General features: G+C 40.6%; 1 protein-coding gene across 1 annotated transcript; it reads right to left on the reverse strand.

Moving 5' to 3' along the window:
• Window positions 1-1,509: 1,509 nt before the first annotated feature.
• LOC139643059 (tumor necrosis factor receptor superfamily member 19-like) lies at window positions 1,510-4,543 on the reverse strand. Its single transcript, XM_071518207.1, has 9 exons — window positions 4,496-4,543; window positions 4,271-4,384; window positions 3,815-3,993; window positions 3,226-3,341; window positions 2,872-2,982; window positions 2,629-2,776; window positions 2,373-2,517; window positions 1,912-1,951; window positions 1,510-1,778 (listed from the first exon to the last, which is right to left on the reverse strand). The coding sequence occupies exons 1-9, from the start codon at window positions 4,541-4,543 to the stop codon at window positions 1,510-1,512; spliced, it is 1,170 nt and encodes a 389-aa protein (XP_071374308.1).
• Window positions 4,544-14,975: the final 10,432 nt, after the last annotated feature.

Consider the following 14,975-nt stretch of genomic DNA (forward strand, 5'->3'; position numbering starts at 1 on the left):
GCCACAGTAGGACACAGGTTTTTGTTGGATTATTTTGTGGCTGACAGCTGCAATGATTGGTTTGTTTTTAATATGAGCTCAAATCACTCCCTACATGCATGTAACCTATGTTAAGTGTGAAAAGCTGATTACAAAAAGTCAAATATGGCATTTAACATGTGAACACTTCCAAAAAAGTCTTTGCTTTTAATAGTCAAGTTTTCCAACACTTATGATTCCCATCTGACAACAATGCAGCAGTTAGCAGTCTCTGTGCGTGAGGCCCACTTTTGCAGACCGGAAGGTGTTTTTATTTTATTTATTATTATTATTATTATTATTATTTGTTTGTTTGAGTTGTTGATCTTCCAAACAGACGATCTAAGGTAGACATCCAGAAAAAACAAGGGGAAATTGCAATGATAAACAAGAGCGACTTCTAGCGGTGACATGGGTGGTATTGCAGGTATTGGATGCTAAAAAATTGAATACACCCTTATCAGCCGACTAAAACAGGCATAAAAAACCCCCCAGTGAAACACAAATTTAAATAAAACCATTTAAACTGATCTTGCTGTGGCATAAAGTACATAAAAGTGTAATTTCTCATGCCATAACCGTGCTTTTGCATGAGGCTTTTAAGGATTCAGACACTTTCCAGAGAAATGGGAATAGAAGTTTTAAGCAAGAAAGTAAAGGTAAACTTCACTGTGGTCAACTGAGAATTTTTTCATCAATTGTTCTTGAGATGGCCTTGATTCCTTGACGCTTCTGACAATTTAGTGCAATGCAGAGACAGAAAAACAGACGGAAAGAAAGAAAAGGAGATCTTACCTTGTTGAAGGTTCTGAGGAATCTGGGGAGCTAGATAGATCAAGAAAAATTATTTGTCGGTGAACTCCTCCCAATAAGGGAACAACACATTTTCCCAGGGCTCTATGTTCTTTCTCTTGCCATGAACACTACATCCTCTGTCCCAGCCTGTCTCACATGCTCTAGCCAGAGGGCCTCTCATCTATTTTACATGGTAAACAGGAAGTAACACCGCATGTAGGGTTCAGTTGCAATGGCCTGAATAATACAGAACAGTCTGTTATTTAACACTCAAAGCACAAAATAATGATCTTGCCTGGCATTCGCTATATAGCCTACCTCAGCGGTTCAATCATGTGACACTGATGAAAAAATAATATGTGTTTTATTCAGGTCACACAGTACAAAGCAAACAGTCTTCACACAAACAAAATACAATGATGGACAATTAGGAAAAAAGAAGTGTTTGGATAAATGTCAGTGGTTTAGTTGCCGGTATATTTTCATGCCCCATTATTTGCACATACCGTAATAGGACATTTGAACACTAAATTCAATTACTTTCAATGGGGAAACGTGTGGCAATCAACCCAACTGTCCCAACAATAAGTAATGGGGGCATTGGGCAACCCAGGTAACAGTATCATCGCTCAAACTAGGTCAGAAATGCTGCACAGCGGTTGGAGTCATGGTAACACATCCTCAGGTTTTAACGTGTCACTTGTTCACCACAGCTCGGTGTATCCTAGCAACCACTTCGGGGCTGGGCAGGAGGGCGGCAGCCTGGGCCAGCTGGGGCAGCAGTATGTAGGTGGAGGTGCGCAGGTACCGGAAGAGGTCCTGGAAGCCCTGGAGGTGAGCGAGGACCTGAGGCGGGACACCCAGAGACCGTCCCAGTCTCCTCCACATGCTGCTGTCGTCAGCAGAGCCAAGCAGCAGAGACAAGTCCTGGACTGTGTCGTAGTCAAGCGTCTCGATCCCCTGACCTGGACCAAGTCACAAAGATAAGTAATCACCAACATGTACTTCTGAAATGACAGCCAACAATTTAACTTGTCAACATCAATCCTGTCCAAGTGAAAGCTTCTGGTGGGTTAGTACTGCTGGAGGAAAACGTACCTTGAGCCACCTCCCATATTTTCTGTAGTTTTTGCTCCATCTAATATTGACATAGAAAAGAGGATGAGGTAAGTAACTACCACTGTACTGCTGATTCTCTCTAGTCAATGGAATTATGCAGTGACCAACAAAGTGTTAAACAAATCGAAACAATCTTATATTTTAGATTCTTTAAAGTAGCCGCCCTTTGCCTTGATGGAAAGGCAAAGGCTTTGGAAAGAAATTCATACACAGGCATCAACTTCACTATTTATATTTGTCTAAAAAAACAAATTTCAAGCATTTAAGCATAAGCCTTTAGATCAAAATGGCTTTAAGAGAATGAAAAACATAGTACATTCAATCAGGTGTGTCCAAACCTTTGACTGGTAGTGTGTGTTTTTAGAATGGGTATCAAAGCCCTAAGCTTGGCTTTGGTAGTGTCATGCTCTACCCAAATGAGCTATATGGGATCACTATACCTCCTCTGTGGAGTAGCAGCTGCCTCCCCGTTCCTCCCGAGGGACATTGTCTGCACTCTGACCAGACGGCTTGATATTGGTGGTGACGTTAATGACAATAGAAGTAGGATGCACCTCATTCTCATGACTCAGTGAGTTCAGGCTTCTGGGTAGAGAGGTAATTAATAAAAACAAAATTAGACAGGAATTGATATAGGTAAATTAAATGAGCCCTGTAGTAATGATACAGTATGTCAAGCTGCTTTTTGCAAGGCACCTGAGGGGATCTTCAGCTGGAGCAATTGTCTGTGAAGGAGCCTCAGGTGGTTTCGCTGCTGCCTCTGTGTGGCTGGAGAGAGGCGAACGCTGAAGGTCTGCTCCAGAGAAAAGGCCCTCCGGCCCGGCACAGTACTCAGGCTCCTGCTCTGAACACACAAATGAACATGATCCCATTTAATTAGGCAAACAAAAGATAGGCAAACAAATAGTAGAAATGCCACAAGTTCAGTGTCTAACTTACTGAATCTCTCAGCAGTCAGCAGGAAGGCCCAAAGCAGCAAAACAATCAGGAAAGTCGAGGAAGCTGTTGCTGAGCCAATCAGAACCATTGAAACAGTTCCTGTCTTTGCCCCTTGATAAAAAAAAAAAAACATTAAAATGTAATACAGCAGTTCAACTGAAAAAGTTGACTTTGAAAATCCATAGGGTTACTCACTCTTCTCTGTAAGTTCTTTGAAATTTCCCCTGGCCACAGTGACCGCAATCTCTGTGAGCGAACAGAAGAAACTTCCAATCAATAAAAAGTACCTACAGAAGCTTGCTAACATTATATTGTAGTTCTACAGCAATCTTTGGTTTAATCTCTGGATGTTACCTGCTTTAGAGGCTCGAGGTGCCAAGGGCAAACATTCTTTACGGACAGTGCCCATGTTGTAACAAGGCACACAAGGCAGCTCTATTTCCCCAGTCATGCTCCTCAGTTCATAATACCTGTTCAAACACACACACACACACACACACACACACACGCACATTCAGGCATATAGGCACACGCAGAAACTTAAATTTACTTGCACTTATCAATGATGATGATTAATTAGCTGTGTTCAGACTGGCACTCTGGGTTCTACTCAGGGTAAGTGATCAACTTTTTTCCAGAGGGCATTTTTTGCCCTCCAATCCAATTTTTAGGGCATTTTAGTCATTCACGTGGGCAATTTTATTGAACTATGAAATAATACATTACGCATTGCATCAAAAAAACCCACTAAATTTGCAGCACCGAGATTTATTTTAACTGAAAATTATGACAATTCAACAACAAAAAAGTGAACAGGGTGACAGGCAAAAAAAAAGGGGTATGCCTAATTATTGGTTACATTTTTACCGTCATTTATAATTTCACAGGCATTTTCTGAACTTTCAAGGGCCCTGTTAATTTGTGACCCTGGTCCTGTACTCACCCGGGGAGGCAGCGGCCACACAGGGCGTCGTGGGTGGCTGAGCATGCTGTCCTCTCCCGGCGGTTCAGCAGATTGCACTGGGTGCAGCGGGTGCAGGGAGCCACACCTGTCTCTGGGCTGAACTTCCCTTTAGCACACACCATACAGATGCCATCACCGCCATCCCCAAAACCACAGTCCTGAGAGAAGATGTACAATATATGGACAATCATAAACTTGGAGACAGACGGAGAGGCAGAGAAAGAGAAAGAAAGTTAGAGAAAGAAAGAAATAAAAATATAGATAGATAGATAGATAGATAGATAGATAGATAGATAGTGATGCTGCTATAGTGCTGCTGCTACTGTATGTGTTATGTATGTCAGTGAGTCTGAAAAATGGGGGTCTGGGGTCTAAGGTGAGTCCACTTGTGGGTCCTTGACATGAAAATGTTTGAGAAGCCCTGATGTGTGTTACCTCTGATAGCTGTTCCCCTGGCCCACACACAGGACACTTGACACAGGTGCCGTTAGGGTGTAAGAACTCTGTTTGATCACAGCTGGGCTCAGACTGGACCAGCGCACACCAGACCTGTAGACAGACATAATGCTCATGTAGACAGTGATGCAGGAGGAGGAGGGCAAACTGCTGGCATGCTGTGAAGGAAAACACCTCAAAATGAGAGTGGTAGTGGAGACTTACCATGAGCAGAGCAGCGTGGAGACAAGCTGCGGTGAGCAAACTGTCCATGGTCCTGCAATATGGATAGAGAAACATATGGGTCAGACAAGATATTAGAATATATCACAGGATGCCTCTGTGATGAGACATTTTGGAAATTGAAAAGATGTGTCATTTATTTTTTGTGTTACTTTTCAACACAACATATGTTAATGACAATACATTTTAACACAACATGTGTTATTAGTATATTTTGAGTTGAAAAGTGTGTTGTCCCAAAGAAGACACACAGATGTGTTAAAAATGACACATTATTTTGTGTCCATTCAAACTAGAACACTAAAATGTGGGCTCTTTAAAACTTTAAAACTCTAACACTTTATACAATTCAAATTTTGCTCACATAAGGCAAGTGATACAAACAAAGACAGTTAATACAAAAAAGCTCAACATTCCCTACTAGTAGTTTGTGAAAGCTTAAGGTTTATAGGAAAAAAGTAATAATACCTTACTTGGTGAGTTTCAAAATATCCATATAATTCAGTAAGCAGTGTAGGCCTAATTCACATAGATTATCAACTTGCAGCGTCCATCGTTGGCAGTGTGGCTTTCCTCGCTCTACAAGCAGCCTCCCACCTAGCAGCGGTAAAGGGGGTGGGAAGGATCCATGGGAATCCCCCCGTCCTACATCACCTGTGACGCAGGAGAGGTTCCCAAACCAGGCCATCAGTGGATCAATGAAAACAAGGCTTCCTGGTGCCTCCCGCACCTCGCGTCACACCTGGTCTTCTCATGTTCCCCCTGGGGAACCCACTTAGTTTGGCTCCGGCTCTGCCTCGTCAGACAGGAGGGAAGGAGCAGGAGGTGATTAAAATGTATGAATGAGCCCCTTGTAAACCTCCTGTTTCCAACAAAAAGACTCTGTGTGTGTGTGTGTGTGTGTGTGTGTGTGTGTGTGTGTGTGTGTGCGTGTGTGCCCTCTCTACTACGACTACGACTACTGTCCACTCAGGTGTTGACTCCCCTGACGAAGGATGCAGAAAGTGGGTCATATGTTGTGAAGAATAAAAGGGTTAACTGTCCAAATTGAATTAGCACAGGCCCAAAGCTAGAGCACATAATTGTAATGTACTGTTTGACCACTAGGTGGTAGTACAAAGCCACAGAACTCCATGTCCCTCCTCATTCAAACCACTTCATCAGCCCGACAGTATATTATGGGTATAAAAAATTATCAGGCAGAGTTATATACATACACTGGTCATATAAAAGCAGCTGACTAAGGCTTCAAGGTAGGATGGAAGGAGTTCACCTGTATAGATCTGGGGCCCAGAGAGCAGAGATTGCCTTCAAACTTCATACAGGACAGACAATTAGATTTGTTTGAGTAGTTATCAGTGGAAGATCCTTCTAAACCACAAAAGTAATGAAGAATATTACTTTGACTGTTTGCAGAAAATTATGACTGCAACATGACATATAGAACACACACACACATACACACACAATCACATAACACATAAACCTGTTGTCTCAGGCAGAGACGCGAGCATGTTCAACCCAAATAAAAGCCTTTTGTGAACCTTGTCATGCTCTTAATGAAAAGCAGTGTCCTGTTGTAACCCATTCACCTGCTCTTTTACATTTATATGACAAATTATGCCACCTACCGCTTTTAGCTACCATGACAACCGTGAATCTCAATTAGACTCATGTATCTATTGTTAGAAGCATCCATCTCTATGTAGATGGAAATAAAAACAAAAACTGAACCTTACATAATCACTCTAAATACAGACCTTGTTATGTGGAGACAAAAGATTTCTATAATGTCAGAGGTAGTGGTTCATCTGTGTCAATATCTATGCAAATGAGGGCGTGCGTCATAAAGTCAGAAGGCAGCTGAGTGTGTCTCAACATCCCCAACCCTTTCTTTAGACTTTTGGCTTCATTCCAAAGTGATAATTATAACAACAAGAGACTCTCAGTGGACTAGTCTGGGACACTCAAGTCACGTGCAGTCATATGAAACACAATGGATTGCAATGGCTTAACAGGGGAAATTTAGGTATTCACTTCCCACAAGGGTCTCACCACTGAACTCATGGTTTAAGGGTTTGTTAGTTATGTTTATTGCCGGTGATTAATGAGTAACTCGGGTTACTAAAGGGAGAGGGCGTGGAGGTCCGCTTATAGAGAAATAAAGCGACTCTGGCCAGCAGACTCATGGCTTAGTCAACTTCTCATACTGTCATTTGATTACTTAATCCCTCGCAAATCATCTTAAACTGCAGATTTGATCTGTTCAAGGAGATGACACTGGTAAGTCTCACCTTTTGGCCACAGAAATACAAATTGTCTTTTTGTGGATTTTTTTTTTTAGGGTGCATGAAAATGAAAAATTGTTTACCTCATTGTTCCTCTATAGCTGATGACAGCTTGATCGGCACAGACAGCTCTCCCTTTTGCCTGTTGCCATGGACTCAGTCAGAAGCCCATCTTCCATAATCATCTGTCTGTGTATACAGCTATCCGCCTGTCTCGTGGGTACAGGTATAAGACCAATGAAGTGATTTCAAAACCCTTGACTTTTTATTAAGTAGCACAAAATATCACTTAAAAGCTGTAAATGTACTCTAGTAAGGGGACAGAAATGAATAAAATCAATACAATATGAGAGAATAATATATTGTTTCAGTGGTAAACTTCTCTCTATCTCAGTTACAGAGTTGTCATTTTATTTTCAACACCTTACAGTAAATAAGCGGTAACTTTTTGGCGAATCTTCATCAATATGTGACCAGTGTACCTGTGTGTTGTCTTCAGCAGTCTCTGCCAGCCACAGCCTGTGGGGTAAGAAGGTGGTGTTCAATGGTCGTCCGTGTGTGTGGCAGCTAGAGCCAGAGGTTGCAGTGCCGGCCCTTGAGGAGCTGAGTGTGTGTGTGCTCTTAAATCGCTCTCTCAGCTCAGACTGGACAGGCTTTGTGTACAAAGCTCCAGGGGGAACACGCATTGAGCTGGGACTCGGGGGAAGTCACACACAGCTGGTGGCATGGCTGTTTGGAGAAGAATGGCTCGTGAAAAAGGGACTGACATTATATGAATGGCACTCTGTCTGTCTTACCTGGTCCGGTCAAGCCCAGAGACTCCGGCTCTACATTAACGGGACCAATCAGCTCACGGCCTCTGTGAACTCCAGCCTGCCCCGGCGACTGGCCCACAACGGCACTCTTACTCTGGGGGTGTCTCATAATGTAGCCAATGGTAAACTGCAAACAGAGAATGGGAAGACCCTGTTTGGGGACATTGGTCTGTTCAGGATATGGGCCAGAGAGTGGAGCGCTGAGGAGCTGGGGACACAGAGCTGTGCAGATGGAGACGTGGTGAGCTGGGACGTCCGGCAGTGGAACTACAGCTGCCCTCCTCAGCCTGACAGCACCCTGCAGTGTGGTGAATGTGTCCACTTTCTATTGCTTTTCATTATCTTCCATTTTCAGCTGTCATTCTGTTCGGCTGTATTTTATTCTGTTTTATTCTATGCTTTTATGCTCTGTTACATTCAACACAATTTAATTACTCCCAGGATTTTCTTACCTATTCAAAATCTACTGTAGGTGAGAGTTGAAGGAGTGGGAGGATAATACACCATGCTGTTCAGTAAATTACAGTTTAAGGAGGAAAAATGGTAAACCAGACAGTCCATGAGTTCAGCAGTAACCAACGTATCTCCTCGTCAGAATAAACCAATAAATCAGTCTGATATTTTCCCTTTGGAAATGTTGCATATTGTGCCCCATCTTATTTTATATGATAATAATTTTATTTATCAACTTCATATGTAGCATTTTTCAAAACAAAAGTTTAAAAAAATGCTTAATAGCAGTATCTGACATGTTTTTTTCCTTTGTTTTATCTTTTCAGCATGGTCAATGTACAAAATCAAAATGTGGACATTCATTGCATACTCTACCAAGCCTGTAAACCGTACAGTGTCACTGGAGGAAATCACAAGAAATTGGGTATGAGGAGTATTACAACAAATTAAATTGGTTATTAAATAGTTTAATTTGGAAATCAAGCAATTGCATATTAAAAATAATTAGCTTATTTTGTCATCTTCCATCAGCTGGAGAGCATTTTCCCTCACCACATTTCAGTGCATGACATCTCTGTGTCATCCCCAAGGTAACTGAACTTTAGTTTAGGTAGCGAAAGGGTCCTCTTGGCTAGAGTTTCTTGTCAAGAGATAATAGTTGAACTTGTGTATGTGTGTATGTGTGTGTGTGTGTGTGTGTGTGTGTGTGTATGTGTGTGTTATAGTCATAGACGGCAGTGATCAGTGCTTGTTTGTTTATGTCACTTTAGTTTGTATGTGTGTCCAAACATTACACAGACATTAAAGTGTCTGCCGAGTCTTCAAGCCATTATATATTATCTAAATGGTATTATGGTGATGAGTGCAAACAGGAAACATACACCTGTCTCTAATCTCTGTTATCTGTGTTCCCATACAGCCAGACCTGCCATGTGGTTAATAATTCTGCTGCTCCACACATACAGCAAGCTCAGGTACAACATTATTAAGAGCCGCAGTTTGATTTTCCACAGAAACAAGCAGCAATATCCTCAGAGACATGCAATAAGCTGATAGGAGAGCTGATGAAGGGCTTTTTAGATAAAGACAATGGTAATTCCCAAAAGAAAAGCATGACGCATAGTGTCAGGTCAGAGGCGAGAAGTGCTGTGAATTCTAATGACTTTGGATTAAGAACAAACATTAAAAAAGAAACTATGAGGAAAAGCATACAACTCTTTGATAAAGATATGATTTTGCTTTTTCCCTCCAGGGATCAAAAGCGTCACAGAACACCTTTGACAAGTGGTAAGATGAATTCAAGCAGCAGCATTCCTCAAGCAAACTGTATCACATATAAACAAATCTAAGAAGTTTTATTTCAGAGCTGCAAGGGGGGGAACAGTGTGCATGGATGCAACCAGGGATGGAATTAATATTTTCCATTAGCTTGTGACAATTATTTTTTTGTCACTCTGGGTTAGTGCAAAATTGTCCTCACAAATTGGGTTTAATGAAACTGTATGGAAAAGTCAGAGAAGTCGGCCAAATATTCTCCCCAGGCTACAGCCCAAAACCCTGATGTTCCATTGCTGGGTACCAGAGGGCTTTTACTCCACTACATTTCAGAGGGAAATATTGTAATTTTTACTCCACCACATTCATCTGACGGCTGTAGTTACTGGTTACTTTGCAGAATAAAGTTTTCATGCAAAATATATGATAAGCTCATAAAATATGTTGCATTGTTAGAGTTTAAACTACCCATATGGAGCAGTTAGACTGACAATATTAAAACTTCTTACAGGTTAATACATCACTAATTTAAGGGACCATTCTTCAGAATGAGTACTTTTACTTTTACTTAAGTACATTTTACAGCTAATACTTCTATACTTTTACTTAAGTAAACTTTTGAATCGAGAACTTTTACTTTTAATTAAGTATTTTTCCATTATGGTATTGCTACTTTTACTTAAGTAAAGGATTTGAGTTTTGGAGTTTTTTCCACCACTGCTGGGTACAATACAGTACACAGACAGACATAAACATCCTATACGACTTGCTGTGCTCTGCCTCAAGTTTCAGATGTGAATTCTATGTGAATGTGAGTCCTGCGACTGATGTTGAAGTGGTTCAGGCTAACATCACTGAGCTGCTGAGTTTGACCTTCTCTTACGACTTCCTCAACCTGACAGTTGACCCAAATAGCCTCAGCATACAACCTGTGGGTAGGTATAGTCTGTACAGTACACATACAATATACTATCTCTCCCTCTCACACACACTCAAGCACACACACACACACACACACACACACACACACACACACACACACACACTGCTATGCCATAGGTGACAGTGATATTTATGATTCTTTGAAACAATGCTATCACTTAATGGGACTTTTAGTTCCCACTCCTCTCAAATACACATGCAAAATGCACTCAATAGAACTGAATAGTGGATTACTGGATTAGTCAAAGATAAACTGAACGTAATTTTTTATGACCATTAGTATTGTCTTCAACATGGACATGTGTTCATATCACATGAATTTGACCTTTTATCTTATTTATGTGAGTGTATATTTTGGTCAATTTATGCATTTCCTATACTCCAGCCTACTCAGAGTTTGATTGGTAGTGTTCACTTGAGACATGAATATTTACGTAAAGAGGCCATTAAACTGATTCAATTTACTATGCTCTTTCACTGTTGATTAGCTGAATTTGAATAATGCTGCATTACATTGATGACGGCAGGCAGAATCACACCTGCAGAACCGCATCAAAGCCAGAGTGCACTTTCCTACAGTTTTTAAAATATCTCATAGATTAATTGAAATGCGTGAACATCTATTATAAGAACATTGCTACCTTTTGAGAAATTACATTTTTCCTGATTTGATTTTAAACATTTCCGCGAGACAGATGTACTAATTACCTTGACTTTTCTTCCTCTGAGTTATTGTAGCTAATGATTTCTTGTCTTCCTTTCAGAGTCTTTCCCCCTACTGACAAAACCACCACCCACTGCCAGCACCAGTGCAACTATATCAGGTTAGCACACCAGACAGAGTAAAGTTCATGACTACCAAGGATGGTATTTTTGCGGAAATATTGTACTTTGCTACATTTTAAATCACATCCATTACAAAGTACACATTTTGTGGCTCTCCATAATCATCAGAAACTGGTCAGTCCGCTAAGAAGAGAAGAGTAATCTGGCTTTAGTTTGTTTATGCACTTTATTTTGTAATTTCCCAATTTTCCAATTAATTAAGAGTTGAGTTTGAACCTCTGTCCTCTCGTCCTTTGAGAATTGCATGGGAAAAGGTCACATGTAACACTGTTCTCTTTTCTAAAAAGTAACTCCAGTACATTTTAAATAAGCTACTTTTTGCTTTTACTTTAGATTTTTACACCGGTACTTTTACTTCTACTTAAGTAAAATAGCAGCAAAGAAACAAGACAGACATAAACAAACTGGTTCATCTATAAAGATATTAAAGTGCAGCTGAGCCCATGAGATAATCTGCCTGTGCTGTTTTCCTTTTGGGTTTTCTACTAATTTATGTCGTTTAATTCACAGAAACCTGTCCAACTCACAGCTTGCCAGCCAGTCCCACCAACATGTCAACGACTAGAGAGCCTCTAGATGTCAATGACACTATCGGTCAGTCCACAAGCTGCTAATGCTCTGTTTGTCCATCTTCTGTCGTTTTCTTTGTTCTTCTATCTTCTGATGATGTATTAGACAGGCAATTTGATTAAGATTTCCTCTTGTGATTCACGTCAATAAAGTACACAGCATCTATCTATCTATGCATCTATCTGCCTTTTCTCCCCAGCAGTCAGACCAGATACGTTCTTCAGAGTGAATCTGACCTTAAGTATGACTGGCACTCCTAAACCAAAGGATATCATTGAGAGTTGGGTAAGAGACTCACACACACTTGCAGTGTCACTTGAAAACACCTTTTACTGATAATTATTTACACTGTGTTGTTTTCTTTGGGAAAAAGCTGAAAGAAAAGCTGGAGGTGAATAAAACCATGGATGTACTGAATCTCAAGATAAAGGAGAAAGATAGCAGGTGGGTGATTCATTTATTGTGGCAGAACTAGCATAATGATTCTTATTATTGGCATGTAAAAACTCTGGTTAATTGAGTATTGCTCTGTAATCTTTCATAGGAACATGGGGCAATATAAGGGATTGATGGTGAGTATGTACTTCATTTTAATCTGGACACAGGTTAGATCAACAGAGAAAAATGATTCCTTGTGTAATTGATTTTTACAATTAGTTAGAGTAAATAAAGTTTAATTCAAGTAATAAAGTCTGACACCTTTACATAATGGAACAAATAATCTTTGTTGCTGCTTGTCTCCAAATAATATTTAGTGTGTGTAATCAAATAAGTTCTTTGTTGACATTTTTGCGGTTTCCTCTCTTCTAGATCTCTCATATGCGAAACAAAGAGTAGGTAACTATGGAAAAGGCCAGAGTTGTGATGCTGATTTGTATTTATGAAGAATTTAGAAGTTACTTCATTGAGGCACTGTGGCTCGAGCCAACATGAATTGCTTTTAACCGCTAATTCTACATTTCACCAACAGATATGAATGCAGCTTCCATGTTCAGGAATATAATTCACTGAGCGTCAAAGAAACTGAAAAACTGATTCGTGACACCTTGACCTCAAAGTATGAAAATGGGACCATTGTCATTCAGACTATAGACATGGTGATCAAGCACATTGGTACGGTCGACTTCCTAACAAATAATGGGAGAAAGCATATTTAATGATGGAAATGGTGTTTAGGCTCCTGCAGGTGTCAACATGTCTGCCTTCTTCCTCAGTGCCAGAAAACTGTCGAGAAAACACTACACTGACAATCTATGGACCGTTCACATGGCCTGAATCGTTTCCCCAGGAAACTCAGGAGATGGGATGCAAAGATCCTCCATCAGGGAGAGCCTACAGGCTTTGGTGAGATAATAACTTCTATTTACAAAGCAGATTTAGTTTTTGATAATGGGCACATCTATCAAAAATGACAGTCCCAAAGATTACAACCTAAACAAATGTTTTCTAACTCAAAACACTGGGGTAATATTTGTTACTATAAGATAATGGCTTGGTGTTTTATTGTCTGTTATTACGCAGGTGGAATATTACACCATTTCCTTTACTCACTAAAGCATATTTTAGTGTATAATTAAGGCAAAATGCAATAGTGATATTCAGTGGGTCGTTTACAACAGCCTTCGGACATCGTAGGCAATAGTCATCTTGATGAAAAAATACTGGGAGAAAGTGGGGAATTTTTTCGTACATCACTTTATTTACTTACTCAGATCACGCTCGCTGCAATCAGATGTAAGACAATCTGTTTCCATAGAGACGGCTCAGCAAGACAAGAAAATTCCCTCAATTACAGCAGTCCTGTTCCATGCAGTCCTCCCACTCTGCACACAAGCTCTGACTCCACACACATAACGCGGATGGATCGCTGCCAGCCAGCAGCTCAGGCCAAAATCCATTTCCTTTAAGTGAATTATTAGTGTATCGAAGGGGTCCAATCTTACATAATGTCTGACAACTTGGATATTAATATGGCTCATGGGGCAAAGAGGACTTAGTAATATGGGTAATCACCACAGTGAAACGTTGTGCTGAGGTTTATTAAGACTCCAATACAGTCATCAGCAGTAAATGTTGGGCAGATGTTTTTTTTTTTATTTTTTTTATGACCATTTATTTGAAGCTGACAATGACCTTACTAACCAAGCAAGGAAAGTCATTCTGGAATGATAAACATCAAATCATCACTGTGATTTTTAAGGACGATCTTTTGATTTATGGGAAAGATACAATGTACAATGTCAAAAATGAAGATGGATTGCTCAAAATGCTTTGTTAGAAAAGGTTAAACAGAATCAAACTGATCTGAAACAGTCCAGAGGGCGTATTTCTTCTTCTCTACCTCTATTTATGTCTTCTCCTCTGTTCAGTGAGTTAAACAGTGACACTGACGCAACCGACTGGGCTGATCCTGACATGACGGCATGCAAGCCTCTTGTGACCATATCAGACCTGGACAAGATCAATGTCACTGCTGGTAAGAGGACCGATCACACACTGTCCCTCTGCCTTTCTGTCAAAGCTGTCAGAACATGACAACAACAGACAGTGGAATAAGTGAAATCCCAGGAAAACAGAAAAAAAAGTTTGCCTAAGCTCTTGAATACAAATTATACACATCTCCCTTTTCTTTACCCTTGCATCAAAATAAAGGTATAGAAAAGAAAAACATGACAAAACTTGACATGATGACATTATTTTTTTTTACAGGTAACGCGGCTGAAGTTGTGGACATGATTCAGGACCTTATCGATGTTGAGTTTGGCAGCGCTGCGGTCGGAGAGGGGGAGCTGTCTGCCTCCCAGCTGGATACAGTGATGGAGAAGCTGGACGCAGTGGTGGACATCAGCGTCGTCACACCTGCTCTCGGGGCCAACATTATCAATATCATTGCCGATATCCTAGTCTCCAAGAGTGACATCACTCCAGTGGCTAACAGGTGAGGGGAGAGGGCCATAATTATGTGAAGTGTGTATCTGGTTGATTTCAGCGATTATGATGAACATACCTTATGAACACTTACTGTATGACTGTGAGATTTTGCATAATGATGAAAATTTCACACCTTCTAAATCCTGTCTTTTCTCTTTTTGATCTTTTTTTTTATCCTTTGCCTTTGCCAAAAGTGTCCTTAATCTAACAGAAAGACTTGGCGACAATATGGAGTTCCAAGGGGAATCGGTCAGTTTAACTGCCCTCGCACTGGGTTTCTCCATGATCAATGTGGATCCAGATAAATTCAGCGGCCTCACCTTCGGCGTGTCCTCCCTTTCA

Source organism: Centroberyx affinis, unplaced genomic scaffold, assembly GCF_046629955.1.
Source record: "Centroberyx affinis isolate AG114_WGS23_722 - 3 ecotype Tasmania unplaced genomic scaffold, CSIRO-AGI_Caff_v1 ptg000557l_1, whole genome shotgun sequence".
Lineage (NCBI taxonomy): Eukaryota > Metazoa > Chordata > Actinopteri > Beryciformes > Berycidae > Centroberyx > Centroberyx affinis.